Consider the following 18,014-nt stretch of genomic DNA (forward strand, 5'->3'; position numbering starts at 1 on the left):
GGAGAATAAACAGTAGCATAGTGCATATACAACTCAGTAAAGACATCAACATCCTCTTTAACATTATTATTAAGATCTTGGGGCAAATAAACAGTAGCATACAACTCATGAACAAAGTTTTTTTTGTAACAGGGATCAAGCATGATAGCAATAGTAAGAATCAGAGAATAATTATCCCAATACTTATTAAATTTTGCATACATAGGAGCAGCCATAAGACGAATGGAATCAGTCGGGTTTTCTTTAGCATAAAACGAAAGACTTTCAATCAAAACAATGTTCTCAACATATACGTTAACGGTGGGGTAATCAGAACCAGAAAAAAGACAAGTGATATCATAAAAAGGTTCAAGAAAATCAAAAACATTTTGGTTTAGTTTCCCATTCAGAATCAGTTAGAGAAACATCCAAACCATGCTCAAGTAAACAATACCTATCTACAGCCTCCCTAGCTTCTAAACACCTACGGAGCATAAGAAAAGTAGAATTCCAACGAGTACGAACATCATCATTCAATGAACCAGAAAAACCAGTATTCACATACTTAACACGATCATCAACCTCTCTTTCCTAGTGTATGAACAAGAAACATATGAAACAACTTGTTGCAACTTCAAAACAGTTTTATCCATAAACTTAAAACCAGCTTGGACAATCAGATTCAATATATGGGCAGAACATCTAATATGAAAAAACTTACCAGAAAAAGGCAACAAATAAGTTCTATTCAAGTCCCTAACCATCTCTTGAATCATAACATCATTGGCAGTAGCATTATCACAAGTCAAAGAAAACACTTTATATCTAATATTCCACTCATCAAACAAATCAAGAGTAAACTTACCCAACTCCTTCCCAGTGTGGGACCCAGGAAAATCTCCAAAAACAAGAATTTTAGAATGCAGCACCCAAGAGTTATCAACATAATCAGTGGTCAAAACAGTAAAAGTAATATTATTCAGTGAAGACCGACCACATGCACAAATCACAAGTACAACACACTTTTCCTTCTAAATTACCTATAGTTATTATCTTTAATTGAGCTTTAAGAGAAGCAAACTGATTAGTGTAATGCTTAAGCATAGTATTCCTAGAAATATGCTTCACATTAGAATTCAAGTAAGAAAGTAATTCTCTACGCTTAGAATGCTCAACAATCAACAATGGATATCCATGACACATAATAGCCTCGGCAGACATACGACAAAAAGTTTTTTGATCATAATAATGCCCCCAGGTTGAGCAAATTTTACTTTTAAGTAAGCTTCACGCTTCTCTAAGTGTTTATTTTGGTTATTAGTATCTTGTGTTCCCTCAGCACGATAGGTCTTAACATTACAATGGTTACATGTAGAAAAAATCTTACCATCTTCGGTTTTAAATAAGGTAAAGTGCTGCCAAACCTTGGTTGTACGCCTCCCAAATAGGACAGGGTCATGGGTTTGGGCAGAAATGGCTTCCTCCTCAACAGAAAGTGATTTGGACCTAATAATGGAGTCCAATGTCAATGGATGAACTGAAAAATAAATTAAACACATTTACAGTTTGACCAAGGCAGAGTCTAGGCATCTAGGGTTAGGGTTAGGTCATGTTTAGGGTTAGGTTAGGTTTAAGGGTCAAGGTCGGGTTTAAGGGTCAAGGTCAGGTTTAAGGGTCGGGGTCGGGATTAAGGTTTCGGTTTACGATTAGGTTTAGAGTTAGGGTTAGGGTTAGGGTTTAAAGTTAGGGTTAGGATTAGGGTTAGGGTTTAGAGTTAGGGTTAGGGTTAGGGTTAGGGTTTAGAGTTAGGGCTTAGGGTTTAGAGTTAGGGTTAGGGTTTAGAGTTAGGGTTTAGGGTTTAGGATTTAGCCCCCAACACTAACCCTAAACAGTAACTTTTAAACACAAAACCCAAAAACACAAAACCTAAGCACGAACCCTAAACTCAAACTCGAAACTCAAACCCAAAACATAAGCCCAAAACACAAGCCCAAAACACAAATCCAGAAAACAAAACCCGACTAAGGCCTAAACAAAACATACCCGAAACTGTTTAGCCCTTAAAATAATAGCCCAAAACACAAACCCAAATCAATAAACACGAAAATACGAACCCGAAAAACACGAACCCTAAACAAAGCAAACCCTAACCAAAAGGCAAACCTAAGTACTTGGACTCTTAAACAGTAAACAAAAATCACAAACATGTAATATAAATGACAAAAAATCACAAACAGAAATCACAAACATGTAAACAAGTCAGAAACCCTAAACAATTCAAGTCAAGAATTTAATATACATGACAAAAAGTCAAAAAGTAATATAATTAATACAATATAATTATATACAAGTCAAGTATCAACTATCAAGTATCAACACATAATTGATTTAAGATAATAATAACGAACACAATCAAGTATCCACACATAATTGATTTAAAATCAGTCTTAAGATCGAAAATAAACTTACAAATATATATTAAAATTAGAAATCCTAAAAAATTCTAGATCTCACAATCACATATGACAGAAAAACAGTAAAAAAAAAATACATAATATTCCAGCAGATCTGCAAACTGGACCAGCACATAATCCCACATTCACATGCAAGCAGATCTACATAATTCTAAAAAAAACGAACTTACCTGGTGGTTGTGACATACTGTTTTTTAAATATTGAATTTGCTTTTTTTTTTTGCTTCGTTTTTCTTCTTTTTTGCTTCTTTTTTTTCGACGATCTTCACTTCTTCACCAAAAGTCCAAAACCCAGAAAAGAAACCGAGAGAACACAAACTCGTAAACCGTAATTAAGAGAAATGAGAAATGTGAAAGAAAAATATGAAAGATGCGAAGAAAATAAGATAGAGAGAGAGAAAATGAGAGAGTAAGAGAGACTGGTAAAAAAAAGAGGCGAAGAAATCTGCAAGAGGCGAAGAATTTTTAGGGTTTTTTTAGGGTTTGCAAGGGAGAGAATGAGAGATTGAGAGGGAATGCCGGAATGAGAGAGAAAATGAGGCGAAAAAATGAGGGGTGAGGTTAAAAAAAGGTTTATATAGTAGGGATTAGGGAGGAGGTTTAGGGTTACATTTAGGTCTAATATCAATCGTTGAATTTTGAGATTGAATCATTGAGTGGCTAAGATTTTAGTGAGTTCATTTTAAATTTTTAGATTTCTTATTTTAGAGATTAAAGAAATGAAGGATCAAGTGCTCAGATTGAATATTAGCTAATCAATGGTCTCAAACCATGATCCTTGACATATTTTTTTGACCAATAAACATCAAGAGACCAAGCACATGGATTTCAAAATCTCAATGGTTGAATTTACTCTTTCTCAAAACCTCCAAGGGCCCCTCACCCAGTTGAACACCCAAGTTCACCCGACCCACACAGTTCCGACCCGTGACACACTCTCACCCAGATTATTCCGACCCAAATCATTCTGACCCAGCTTAGGTCAACCCAAACCCAGCCAGTGACCCAGATTGACACCTCTACCCTCTTCTATCTTACCCTCTCTGATTAATTTCAAAACAAAATATTAATGTTAAGGGTGAATGAGTCTAGATGGGTATTAAACTATTTAAGTTTAGGTTGAAATCTATGAGGGCCACTAAGTTAGACTTGATAAACTCGAGTTTATGCTTGAAATCTTTTAAACCTATTTTAACGTATTATTGAGAAGTTAATAATAGTTAAAACGTTCATAATATTTTTGAGAAGCTCAAATGAAGTAAAAAAACATTTATATCCGTATTATAACAAATTTCCAAACTCGGGTTGAGTTTATATATAAGTAGAACTTGAAAATTTATGAACGAGCAAGTTCGAGATTTGGCTCAGCTTTGAGTCCCTAAATTCTCTCTAGCTTTTGCATTCAAAGAACAAAATAAATTATTGCAATTATGTATATTAGTATTACCTTTAAATATATTGTCCAAACAAAAAAATATTTTAAGACAAAAGCATATTTAGCCTGACTAATCCAAATGAATTCTAATCATAGGGGAGTCAATACGAAGAAGCACTGAGTTACTGAACGGATAAAGTCCGTGATAATAGAGTGGAGAATGAATAAAGTCAAGGCACTCATATACAAAGAGATTCGGGTGAGACCATATCAATCAATAAGACGGATTTTTGCCTAATTATTATCAATTTATACATATTAAATCAATAACTTTTTATAATTTGCTTCGATACAATAACCCTTCAAAAATTACACCAAAAATAACAAATGAAATAGCAAACCATGCACCAAAAATTCTGCCCAATTAGACTTAGCAAATTGGCATCACATTTCATCCAAAGATGAAAGATTGCATCCCATTGCCATCTATATCCTCCATCATTTATTTCTACCTTATCCCAATTCTTCTGTTAATATAGCCCAACTATTTTGATAATTCGAACAATAAGCCATAAAACACCAGAGCATATCTGCATGACTGCATATGAATTATGACATAATCAGACTCCACAGTCCACATTTTTACAGTCAACACCGCGAATCAAAAAAAAAAAAAAAAAAAAAAAAAACTGAGACAGCAACTGATAAGGACAACTTTTTACCACGGTAAAAAAAAAAACCTTTTTAGTTTTCACCACCTAAATCCACTTATACAGTTAAAACCCACTATCTCTCTTCTTTCTCTCATTTGTCCCTATATAAACAGCATTGGCATTTCTCAACTTCCATACTTCTCCTACCTTAATTTCTCTTTCATTTTTCCACATACACAAACTTGTTCACAATTTGAGTTTGTTTCCTTTAAAGAAGCAAAATCAAACATTCTTCTGTTTTCCCTTCATATTTCTTTTAGTTCATCTCTCAATAAAAAAAATAAAACAGAGAAAAGATACATAAAATGAATATTGCTCATTTTATCTTCGGAGTTTTTGGTGGGTATTTTCTTCAATTTTTATTTGTTCATTTTTTTGTGTGGTGTAATTTGAAGATAGCATGAATTTATTTCTTGATTTTTATGTTTCATGCAGGAAATGCAACTGCTCTGTTCCTCTTCTTGGCTCCTGTGTAAGTAGTTTTTTTGAAGAGAAAAAAACCTACTAATTTTTTCTTGAAATTTTAAGTGGGTTTCCATTTTTATTCACTGTAATCCAGTAATTTATTTCAAAAGAAAAGCGAAGAAAACACATTTTTTTTCTTAAGATTAGTGGGTTTTCATTTATATTCACTATAATCCAGTAATTTTCTCGAAATTTCTCGGTTTCTTGCTGTTTTTTTATCTGAATTTGGTGACTGAAGCAAATTCCAATGTTTGTTCTTCGCATTCTTTCACATTGTTTGGTCATTTTCTTGTTCCATGTGTTTTTTGGGACAATTTTGGCCTTTTCTTTTACAAAAGTACACAATTATTTTTTCTCAAAATTATGCTTCAATCATGAATTTTATATTCCTTTTTTCTCCAAAAATATGAAATTTAATTTTGTGGGGCTTTCTTCGATTAACATCTAATGAAGATTATAGGTGGGAATTAATTTTGTGAGTTTGCTATCAAATATATTTATGACAGTGTGACATTTAAGAGGATCATAAAGAACAAATCAACCGAGCAATTCTCAGGAATTCCATATGTCATGACCTTGCTCAACAACCTGCTTTCTGCATGGTAACTTCCCTATTCCCTACTTTTCTTCAACTTCTTACCTTTTCTTTCCTTAATCCATTTAAATAACTATTAATTATTAAATTATTGTTGTTACTATTTCTTTCCTATAATGGTTTACTATATCTTTCCTATAATGGGTGTACTGCTACTTGCAAAATCATTATTGCGTTATACTTCTTCTATTTTTTTAACCTTGAGCAGATTAAAATAATCAAATGTTATTAATATCATGTGAAATCACTGTGAAGTACAAGTAAAAAGTTTCACCTAACGGCTCATATAACGGCTCATCTTACTCCACTTGAGTTCTACTAGACTATAGGTTGGTGGTTGCCCTAGTGTCATGTGTCATGGATGATGTAATATCTTCGATTGCTAATAGCTAACAAAACAAACACTTTGAGTTTTGTGAATGAATAATGTGGATGTAGATCAATGTTAAAGTTAAACTACACAAGTAAATTTGCATATTCAAATATGAAACATGGGTACACAATTTGACATTTTTTAGAACTAAAAATTTGCTCAAATGGGAGTTTTTTTCACCACTTTATAATATCTTCATTCTCTATATTGGCTAATGTTTTGAATTGCTGAAATTGTTTAGCCGCTAATCATGTTTCTTAAGTAAATCTATTTTCACAGTGACTGTCGTCATTTATCCTAATTTGGGTGCTTTATATTGATTAATCAAAGTCTTCTAATTATATCCTTTAGTATGAAAGAATTGGTCAAATTTACTAAACTGTTTGAAATTATACAAAAACAGGTATGGACTCCCTTTTGTGTCCCCGAACAACATACTAGTGACAACAATCAATGGAACTGGTGCTGTAATTGAGAGTGTATATGTGTTAATTTTTCTGATATTGGCTCCCAGAAAGGAGAAGGTTAAGATCGGTGGCCTTCTTGCTATCATTCTTTCTATTTTCGCAATTGTCGCGCTTGTTTCACTCCTTGCTCTTCATGACACCAAAAGGAAGGTTTTCTGTGGGGTTGCAGCTAGTGTTTTCTCCATTATCATGTATGGTTCCCCTCTTTCTATCATGGTAAGTCTAATTTTTCTGATATAGTTTTAACACTTCAACGTTTCCGATGTTCTCTTTTAACTGCAACATGGCACTTGGACAATATATATCAATATATGTTCGATTGTCTATAAGTACAAATCACGAGAAGTTCAGATTTTGAGATTATACATCCACACAAATCTAACAAGATCTCACAAAGTTTGCTTTTCCATGTGTAAATCACAAAATATGGTAAAAATGAAGTGAGAGGATGGTGCCAAAAGTGAAATTGGTAGAAGTAAAAAAAATTATGGAGGTAATATGTATGATTAGTATTGTTAATGATGAACTAGTGCATGTAATGATGATCTCTTTAAAGGAAATCTGTTAGAGCTTGTAATTCTGCGTTAAATGTAATCGCACTATGTGGTGGTTGGAAATGGGCTGCAATTAGGGTAAGAGGTTGCTTATGTCTAAGATGCTGATATATTGATCAAAAGATTTGTAGACCTCTTTTTCTTTCTTTTTGGAATTCCTTATACAACAGGGTAATTTGATTCATTTAGAAGGAAAACATATCAATCTTTGCACCTAATATAGGTAGTGAATATATATATAGAATATTTCTGGACTTAATTCACTCCTATGTTTACTTTGTATAATTGGTATACTATTTGTCTCACAATTGGGATTTAATTGTTTACGTAGAGGTTGGTGATCAAGACAAAGAGTGTGGAGTACATGCCCTTCTTGCTATCACTCTTCTGTTTCTTGTGTGGTACATCTTGGTTTATTTTCGGATTAATTGGCCGCGATCCATTCATTGCTGTAAGTATTTCATAATTATAGATTTTCATAAACTAATCTATTTGTTATTTGTCGAGTAAATAGTAATTTCCTCTGAAGATTTTGGGTTGTTTATGAGTAGGTGGTTCATTTTATCAGGCGATTAAAGATATAATGTTTGTAAGCTATACTAGAAGAAGTTTGTTAGTGCTACAGTAGTCACTAATGATAGAGATTTCATCACATTACACCTCAAAGAGTATGAAGTATTTTCTTTTATGTTTGTGGGTTCCTACTTCCTATCACTGTCTTTGATTGGTGATGACTCATTCACTTTGTGTGTGCTTTGTTGCTTCCAATTGTTGAACGTCTTAAAAGTTCTGGTGGTGATGTATGTAAATCTTTAACATAGGCAACAGTACAAGAAAGATGTTTTCCTAACGCAAAATCGATCACGAATAATAATCCGACTAAAATTATGCACCTAGGACTTAGGAGCATGAGGTTGCAATTTGCAACATGTATTTGATGAATGTTCTTTTCATCATTCCCGCATGTTTTAGTTTTATCATTAATATAGTAATATTGTCTTTATATTTTCCTATTGTGAACTGTATATATTTATAAAGACGAGTTGATAATTTAATTTTGAAGCTATTGATTCTTTTACTTCACTTGTCCCTTAACCAATTGGTCGAGAGTTCGATCCTCAACCTTTGGGAATGGAAAGAGATTCTTGACCAACCCTTTACCCTTAAGTGGAGCACCTGGGGCGAGGGGATAAGTCACTGCTATCGGCGATGGATACCTTGGTTGTTCACCCAAAAAAAAAAAGAATGTGATCTGGAGTGAATGATGCATATCATGCTCTTGGGTGTAGGATCAATCCCCCCCCCCCACCCCCTCTTAGGTTGTTTGAGTCGTGCTTACTAATAGTTACTAAAACCAAAAGTGTAGTGATTTTCTAAAGCACTAAACATATAAATGGGTGAAGCATAGGGTAATTTGCTAGCCGATTACACCAATTATAGATCACCAAATGATACACGAAATAGAGTTTACACAAGATATATATAGAATTTTGTTGTTGTATTGTCACATATAAAAATCTCCTATGATATAATTTCCAAATATAGGATTGTATTTTCACATATCTATGATATAATTTCCAAATATAGAATTTGACTAAATAATTAAATTATGCTTTATGATATTGGCAGGTACCTAATGGTTTTGGAAGTGCATTAGGAGCAATGCAGCTGATCCTATATTTCATTTACTATGACAAAAATCCTGAAGAAAAGAAAAAGACTACAACTGATCATGGTGTTGAGTTGGGCCTAAATGGAAATGGAAAGGCCCACCATAATATCCAAGATGGCAAGTCCAACACTCAACCTTCGATTAATGGGCACGTCTGATATATCTTATGTGTCATCATGCCTTTACCACAGCACATTGATTGATGATGAACTGATCCTTTGCAATTATTTTCGTATCTTTCTTTTGAGGGCTTATTCTTGTAGTTATCTCTCGCTGTCGCTTTTGCTTTTGATTATGCTTATGCTTAGGTTTTATTATCATCGCAATTGCAAGTGTAAACATGTTGATGATCTTGTGTTGGGAATGGGCAATTCAGCTAAGACAATTTACGAAATGTTGCCACCAAATGAATTTAAGTTTTTTTGTTCTCTCTTTTTTTTGGACCAAGGACATAGACAAAGATTATGAAGTCCAATATATAGGGTCGAGAAGGGGATCCCAACCTCCAAGCGTTTAAGTGAGGTTCGACCACATAGTTTTACAGCTATATTGAGGATCTTTTGTTAGCTTATATGTGTTGGTAGGGCCTATTGCCTATGTCAAACTCTATTTGAGGAGGAATGATAAAATCATAATAGCTATGGGTCAAATGGATCATAGTGAAGACTAAATTGCAAAATAAAATTTACAGAGTATCCTAAAAAGTTGGATGAGGAAAAATGAAAAAGCATTGTTTAGTTGAACTGATGGGATGATTTGACACATTGTACTAACTAAAAGAAACTTCGACCATAGTGCACCTCATTATTTTATAATATACTCATAGTATCTATACTAATATATTAAAAGGCGTGCGTAACTCAGGAACGGTGCCACGTGGCGCTCTCCCTAGAGAGTTTTAGATCATGTAATCCATGTATAATAAAAAAAAATAGAAATTGCATGGTATTTTATAATATATACTCATAGTATCTCATTATTTTATAATATACTCATAGTATCTATACTAATATATTATAAGGCGTGCGTAGGGGTGATAATGAGCCTGACAAGCTCGCGAGCAGCTCGGGCTCGGCTCGGTCAAAGCTCGGTCAAAGCTCGGCTCGTTGAAGCTCGGCTCGAGCTCGGGCTCGGCTCAAGACTTAAACGAGCCGAGCCGAGCTAGGCAAAGCTCGGCTCGTAAAGCTCGTGAGCAGCTCGTTTATTATTTTATATTAAAAAAATATTTTATATTAAAAAAATTTAATACTAATTTATATTTTAATTTAGATTACAAATTATATATTTTAATTTGTGATCCAACTTCACCTCTACTCCACTAGGCACTAAAGTCCCACATTGGTTAAGAAAACAAGGATCAACCTTATTTTCTTTATAAATAGCTACTATTCCTTACTTCAACTTAAAGTTTAATTTTGTATCTCCTTGGTTGGAAACAAAAACTATAATTTATTTTCTTCATAGAGGGAATGAAGTATAATTTTAAATAGTTGATTATTTAATCTTAAAATATTTGATAATTTTTTCTTTAGCAAAACATGGAGTCCCACATTGAAATTTTAACAATGCTAGGAGGGATTCCAAGTTATAAAAACATATGTAAACAAAACAAGGGTATAATGAGTTTTCTTTCTTAACAAAACATGGAGTCCCACATTGAAATTTTAGCAATGCTAAGAGGGATTCCAAGTTATATAAGCTAGCATATGTAGAATGAGTTTGTTTATCTTAAACAAAACATAAAGTTCCACATTGAAATGGGGATAGTGAGTTTGTTTTTCTTTAACAAACCATGAAGTCCCACATTGAAATCTTAGCAATGCTAAGAGGGAAATCAAGTTATAAAAGCATATGATGGTGAGTGAACAAGCTCACCTACTTCGAGCCAAGCCGAGCTCATTAGTCGAGCCTAAACGAGCTCCGAGCCGAGCCTAAGCGAGCTCGCGAGCCGGCCTAAACGAGCTCGCGAGCCGAGCCTAAACGAGCTCGCGAGCCGGCCTAAACGAGCTCGCGAGCCGAGCTGAGCCCCAAATTTCCATCACGAGCCGAGCTCGAGCTCGGCTCTCCCAAGCTCGGCGAGCTCACGAGCCGAGCCGAGCCTGGAAAATTTTAAACGAGCTCGAGCCGAGCCCAGTGCTATTCGGGCTCGGCTCGCTCGATAAGCACCCCTAGGCGTGCGTAACTCAGGAACGGTGCCACGTGGCGCTCTCCCTAGGGAGTTTTAGATCATGTAATCCATGTACAATAAAAAAAAATAGAAATTGCATGGTATAGGTTTTGATCCCGTGACCTCAAGTTCATGCACTAAAGTTTTAACCACTAGACCAAGTAGTACTTAGTGCTATTATATCAAAGTACAATATTAATAAATGAAAATTTTCTTACCCGGGGCATAGCCCGGGCCTAATAATTAGTAATCTATTATATCCTGTCTTGCTATGATCACAAACTTGCATATTGCGCCTTTAATTTCATAATCGGATGTTAACTACTGCTAGTACTTAGTACTACTAGCGTGTTGTTTTAGATTTATTTGATTTCTGTTTCATTTTAATTCAATTTAGTTTATTTCATTTCATTTAGTTCAATGTAGATTCTCTCAGTTTTAAATATTAGAGTCTAATTAGATTTTAGTTATTTATATTCTAGTAGTATAAGATAATTTCTGAGAAGTTTGGTATCTAGTATCTACTATATACAATTTTTTTATATAAATTTTTGTACTTGTATCATTCACATGTTTCACTTTGAGTTTGACTATCATTTATGATACTCTTTTTATTTCTTTTCAATCTACACATTTTTCTTTTTCAGTCTGTTTTTTTTAATCAACACATTGTTACATTTTTTTATTCTTGATAACATGTCACATGGATGTTCTCCTTTTCCACATGTCATCCATTCTTGTAATATTTTCTCTCCACTTTTTAAGTTTCTCTCATACTTTTGTACTTTCTCATTATTTCTCCCCCATAGTGAAGTGAGTAAATTAAAAAGAAACGGATGAAATATATATATTTATAGGAAAAATATAGTATTATATGAGATTTTGTTAGATTAGTCACCACATACGTTTTCAAATATGACTTATTATAAATTATTTTTGTCATAACTGAAGATATTAATGGTTAAAACTTTATAAAGGCAATTATTTAATGAATTGATTTAGCTATATGTGCATGTGATTATTTAATATTGACTAAATACAAAGTATGTCAAATTTTTCTTTGGAGAAATTTTGTGAATAATTTTTCTTTGGAGAAATTTTGTGAATAATTTTGTGAATAAGGCATATCAGCCCCATAATAACACACGATTTAAAGGCCTCATTCCTTGTTTTCGTTTTATCGGCGATCTTCAATTCATGAACTGCAATTTTGAGATCTCGTACTTCCTCCTTCAAGCGATCTCTCTCTATCTTGAGTTTTGCAATTTTCTTGGTTTGTTTTACCCATTCGACTTCAGTTTCGAGCAATATAGCTGTCATGGCACCGGATTCGACCACCTCTGAATCCCACCGGAAAAAACCGCAATCTTTTTACTTCATTTATATTAGAAATTTACATAAGTATAATAAATTTAATGAATAAGGTTTAATTTTCACTGCATTAGACAACTTACCGGCCACATTGAACAACCATGGAACTTCTTCCCATAGTTCGGACCATATTTTGTCACTCGAAGAACAACATCCAGATTGTGATTGCATTTAATTCGCCGACTTCCCCCGTGAATGACGTCGACTGAGTACCAGATTCATGTGAATTTTCTCCTACCATTTCCGCTTTCAACCCCATAAATACGAAGTAAGGGTCCCTTTAATAATTTTCAAAATATTACCGTTGGAATTCATAATACCTTTCTAGCACATAATACCTTATAAGACACGTCTTCAAACTTGGTACAAACAAGTATCCAATGAAACCGACCACATATTACTATACATATTAGTTTATTAATAAACGTATGGCGTTAAAAACTTGAGTCCGTATGGGTAAGTGTAGAAACAAGTGTATGGTAATAAGAAACAAGTAAATTGTAATAGGAAACAATGTATTTTAACAAAAAACAGGTGAATTGTAATAATAAGAAACAAGTCTATTGCTATAATGAAACAAGTGTATTTTAACAAGAAACAAATGTATTGTATGGGGAAACAAGTGTATGTTAACAAGAAACAGGTGTATTGTAATTATAAGAAACAAGTGTTATAAGAAACAATTGTATTTTAACAATAAACAAGTGTATTATAATAAAAAAAAAACAAGTGTATTGTATTAAGAAACAAGTGTATGGTAATAAGAAACAAGTGTATGTTAACAAGAAACAGGTGTATAGTAATAATAAGAAACAAGTGTGTTATAAGAAACAATTGTATTTTCACAAGAAACAAGTATATTATAACAAGAAACAAGTGTATGTTAACAAGAAACAGGTGTATTGTAATAATAAGAAACAAGTGTCTTGTTATAAGAAACAATTGTATTTTAACAATAAAGACGTGTATTGTAACAAGAAACAAGTGTATGGTAATAAGAAACAAGTGTATTGTAATAAGAAACCGGTACGTATGATCATGTAGTGATTGTGATCGTAATCAAAACTCTATTAGATTATTATAAGTTGTAGATATATTGGTTTACTAATCATGTATTGATTGTGATCGTAATCGAAACTCTATTACATTATTATAACTTGTAGATATGTTGTTTTACTAATGTGTAGTGATTGTGATCGTACATCGAAACTCTATTACATTATTATAAGTTGTAGATATATTGTTTTACTAATATATTTAGTAATTGTGATCGTAATCGAAACTCTATTAGATTATTATAAGTTGTAGATATATTGGTTTACTAATCATGTATCCATAGACTTAATGCCAGGAACTGGACCTATTGAAAGGCTCCATGTAGAATGGCTACAGCTGAGATGAAAGAGTTAAAAGTTTAGTTGGATGAGTTGTTGGAAAAAGGGTATATAAGACCTATTTCGTTTCCTTGGGGTGCACCTCTATTGTTCGTGAAAAAGAAAGATGGTAGTTTGAGGTTGTGCATTGATTATCGGGAGTTGAACAATGTGACCATCAAGAATAAATATCCGCTTCCAAAAATAGATGATGTATTTGATCAGTTGAAAGGAGCGGGGATTTTCTTAAAGATGGATGTGAGGTAAGGTTATCACCAATTGAGGATTGTTGAGGGTGATATTCCTAAGAATACGTTTAGGACGTGTTATGGTCACTATGATTTCACAGTGATATCATTTAGTCTGACCAACGCACCTGCAACGTTCATGGATTTGCTGCATAGGTTTTTCAGGCCATACTTGGACAAATATGTGGTTGCTTGGACAAATATGTGGCTGTGTTTAGAGATGTTATTTTAATATATTAGAAGTATAAGAGCAGTCATGAGTTGCATTTGAGGCAAGTTTTATCCACCCCGAGAGAGCATAAGTTGTAGGCCAAGCTCTCTAAGTATGAGTTTTGGTTAGAGAGATTGCATATTTAAGGCATGTTATCTCAAAGGAAGGAGTTTCGGTAGATCCTGTTAAGATTCAAGCATTGCGGGAGTGGCCAACACGAAAGACGTTGTTTGATATAAGGAGTTTTCTTGGGTTTGTTGGTTATTATCGAAGATTTGTGAATGATTTCTCGAAGATCTCGAGACCAATGACTAGTCTGATGAAGAAAGAATGTAAGTTTGTCTGAACTCCAGAGTGTGAGGAAGCTTTTTCGACGTTGAAGGAAAGGTTGACTACAACCTATTTTGGCTCTACCTGATGAGAGTCAGTAGTATGATGTTTATAGTGATGCTTCGAAATTTGGGTTAGGGTGCGTATTGATGCAGAATAGGAAGGTCATCGCTTATAGGCAGTTAAAACCATATGACGTGAATTATCCAACCCATGATCTTGAATTAGCTGCAATAGTATTTGCTTTGAAGATATGGCGACACTACTTGTATGGGGAACGTGTAACTTGTACACGGATCATAAGAGGTTAAAGTATATTTCACTCAGAAGGAGTTGAACATGAAGCAGCGGAGGTGGTTGGAGTTTATCAAGGATTGTGATTTGAAGATCTAGTATCATGAAGGGAAAGTTAATGTTGTTGCTGATGCATTGAGTCGAAAGTCGAGCCATTCATTTAATGTAATGGTGATGCCGAGTCAGTTATTTGTCGAATTTCAGAAACTGTCATTGGAGGTACTGGAAGAAGGAGGTGTTGAAGAATTGTTTGGTTTTTTGTCAGTTCAACACTCGATCTACGATGAAATTAGGGAGGGTCAATTAAAGGATGAAAAGTTAGAAAAGATTCGAGAGAAGATCCAGAATGGTCAGGTGTCGGATTTTCAGATAGATGATGATGGAAGTATCCAGTTCAAGGGGAGGTGGTGTATACCAAGTAATAGAGAAGAGTTGAAGCGAAAATTAATGGAAGAAGCTCATAGCTCACCTAATTATGTACACCCAGGTGGTGATAAGTTGTATATGGACATGAAGCAAGCGTTTTGGTGGCCAAACAGGAAGCGAGAGGTAGCAGAGTTCGTGGCTAAGTGTCTCACATGCCAAAAAATCAAGTTTGAGCACAAGAGACTGCAAAGGGAAGGTTTAACCTTTGGATATTCCAAGTTAGCAATGAGATTCTATATCAACCGATTTTGTATCTGCATTACCAAGGACTAAGGCTGAAAATGATACAATTTGGGTAATGGTAGATCATTTAACTATATGCGCAACTTTCATACCTATGAAGAGTACTTGGTCGATGGATCAATTCGCTAAAGCATATGTGAAGTGGGTGGTGAAAAATCATGATGTGCCTAAGGACATTGTTTCCGATCATGATTCGCGGTTCTTGTCCAACTTTTGGCAGAGTTTGGAGAAGGATTTGGGCACTAGTTTGTTAATGAATTAATACAGCTTTTTATCAAGCTACAGATGGGCAAACAGAACGAATGATTAAGACTGTAGAAGATATATTTTGATCTTGTGTTATGGTTTATTAGTGTTCGTGGGAGGATTTCTTTAATTTGATATAAATTCCCTACAACAACAATCATTATGCAAGTATGAGTATGTCTCCGTTTGAGAATATATATAGTCAGAAGTGTAGAAGTCCAGTCTGCTGGAGTGATATTACTGAAATCGTGGTGATTGGATCCGAGCTCCTCGAACAGACAGTGAAGCAAGTGAAAGTGATTCATGAAAAGTTCAAGGCAGCTCAAGATCAACATAAGAGTGATGTAAATTTGAAGCGGAGGGATTAATAGTTTCAGGTTGGAGAGAATATATTGTTGAAAATATCTCCAATGAAAGGGGTGATGTGATTTTGGAAGACGGAAAAGTTCAACCCAAAGTATATCGGGCCATATGAGGTGTTAAAAAAGATCGGGAAAGTTGCATATAAGTTGGATTGCAAAATGAGTTAAGTCGAGTCCACGATATTTCCCATATATCTCTTTTAAGCAAGTATATTGCGGAGGTGTCTCATGTGCTGCAACCTGAGACCATTGAGTTAGATGATAGTCTGACTTAGGAGGAAAAAAAAATTATAATAATACTTCATATTAAAGTTAGAAGTACTCGGACTATGGATGTTAGATTAGTCAAAGTATTATGGCCAAACCATCAGACTGAGGAAGCACCATGGGAAGCTGACGCGGATATGCGCACGAAATACCCGACATTGTTTCCAAGGTTAGTTCTCGAGTTACGAAGTCGTAACTCTTTTTAAAGGGGATAGAATTGTAATAGCCCTACTTTTTAAGCTATTATTTATTTTGATAAATTAAGGATTAGTAACGTATTAATCAGTACGTAATCTGTTATCACTTTCGCTGGAATCAAAATTTTACAAATAGTTTTTTATGTGAAATTTTGCTTGTAATGTAAAGATTATGACTTATTATGTGTTGAAATATGTGAATTATGAATGAAAATAATTCATTTGTGAATAAGGCTAAAAATGTTCAGTATCGTTTCAGAATTTTGAGATATAGACTTATATATTATCGGTATTGAATATAAGTTACCTTGAAAATTAAGGAAACAGGATAATTAAGAAAAAAAATACTTTCATTAGAGTATATATATATAGGGATACATTTAAGAGAAATTAAGGATTAGGAGGAAGATATTAAGAAGGTAGCTAAGGCATTAGAATCAACAAAATTCTGGATCGTTCCTAAGGGAATAAGAGAACTTTTTGCCCTCATTACTAACCTGAAACTATAAAATTGCCATTGACCATCCTCTATATATAGGGACCCAAGCTTCCCAAAGATTTCAGCTAATTCCCATTTCACAAAACCACAAAACACATCTCATTATCATCCACTCTTTCTTTCGTGATTCTGGCGTGAGTCACACCAAATTTCGAGCAGCTGATTTCCTATGGAGTTTTGCTGTGAATCTTGCATGCAATTCTTGTTCGAGACTTCCAGGGTGTCCTCCTTATTGGAAAAGTATCAAATTTGAGGTTTTAGATCATTAGCATCAAGGGAAATCAAGGAACGTATGATGTGGTTGAATTATTGCAACTATGTGGTCTTTAGCTTATAAACTTGAATATTTTGGATTAATTACCAAATTTTAAGCCATACATGTTGTGTTTATGGTGTTATGAATTTCTGGAGGAGATCTAAGTATGGGTAAAGTACATTTAGTTCCTAAACATTGGATTAAGGTACACAAGCTCCACCACCTAAATTTTGTTTCTAGCTTTGATCATGGAATTTGTTTTTGGAATTGTGAATACTTGGATTATGTTTGAATGTGTATATAAAATTATTTGCATGTGTTTTCTTGTGGAAAAAATTGTGTTAAAATCTTCTTACATGTCAAGTTCCCTAAGAATCCTTGAATAACCGAGTAAGAAAGTGATTATCGATCTATTTCTCTTGAGCTATGTTGCCGTGACTTTTCCTGCCAAATATCATCTATTTCCATTATATTTTTCGCCTCCGTGTCTCTTGGAATTTGTAGATCTTGAAAAGTTGTTGAATTTCGACCTAAAATCACTCCATTTGGAGTTGTACATCAAAAATTAGGTTGTCCGGAAGTTGTTGTATGCATAAAAAGTTTCCTCAAACACTTATTAACCCTTACTATTATCTCGATTTCGTTTTGATTGAAGAATTTGTTGTAGCTAAACTTTCAAGATATTCCTTGCAACGTTCATGTCTTGATTATCAAATAAATCTTTATTCATTCACTTCATTTAACATGCAACCTCAATTCATTGAGTAAAAGATTACCCAAAACTCGATTTTTTCTTAGTTGTTTTCTCGAGTTGATTAACCATGTTTCTTTGGCTCATTAATTACCTCTAAATGTTG

General features: G+C 34.0%; 1 protein-coding gene across 2 annotated transcripts; it reads left to right on the forward strand.

Annotated features, from left to right (window-relative positions):
* Positions 1-4,664: 4,664 nt before the first annotated feature.
* Positions 4,665-9,061, forward strand: LOC104895111 (bidirectional sugar transporter SWEET1). Of its 2 annotated transcripts, XM_010681531.4 has the most exons (6): positions 4,667-4,880; positions 4,977-5,013; positions 5,513-5,608; positions 6,378-6,657; positions 7,327-7,446; positions 8,625-9,061. In XM_010681531.4, the coding sequence occupies exons 1-6, from the start codon at positions 4,847-4,849 to the stop codon at positions 8,823-8,825; spliced, it is 768 nt and encodes a 255-aa protein (XP_010679833.1). In that variant the 5' UTR covers positions 4,667-4,846; the 3' UTR covers positions 8,826-9,061. The 2 variants fall into 2 exon arrangements, with proteins under 2 accessions (XP_048499507.1, XP_010679833.1); XM_048643550.2 differs by lacking the exon at positions 7,327-7,446 and having other exon boundaries at positions 4,665-4,880.
* The last annotated feature ends 8,953 nt before the right edge of the window (positions 9,062-18,014 follow it).

This window comes from Beta vulgaris, chromosome 1, assembly GCF_026745355.1.
Source record: "Beta vulgaris subsp. vulgaris cultivar EL10 chromosome 1, EL10.2, whole genome shotgun sequence".
Lineage (NCBI taxonomy): Eukaryota > Viridiplantae > Streptophyta > Magnoliopsida > Caryophyllales > Amaranthaceae > Beta > Beta vulgaris.

Bases quoted from the DNA above. Each gene is read 5' to 3' on its own strand.
- LOC104895111 (XM_010681531.4), top strand. From the start codon at position 4,847: ATGAATATTGCTCATTTTATCTTCGGAGTTTTTG. The intron at 4,881-4,976 runs GTGGGTATTTTC...TGTTTCATGCAG, and splicing joins TTTTATCTTCGGAGTTTTTG to GAAATGCAACTGCTCTGTTC. The intron at 5,014-5,512 runs GTAAGTAGTTTT...TATTTATGACAG, and splicing joins TTCCTCTTCTTGGCTCCTGT to TGTGACATTTAAGAGGATCA.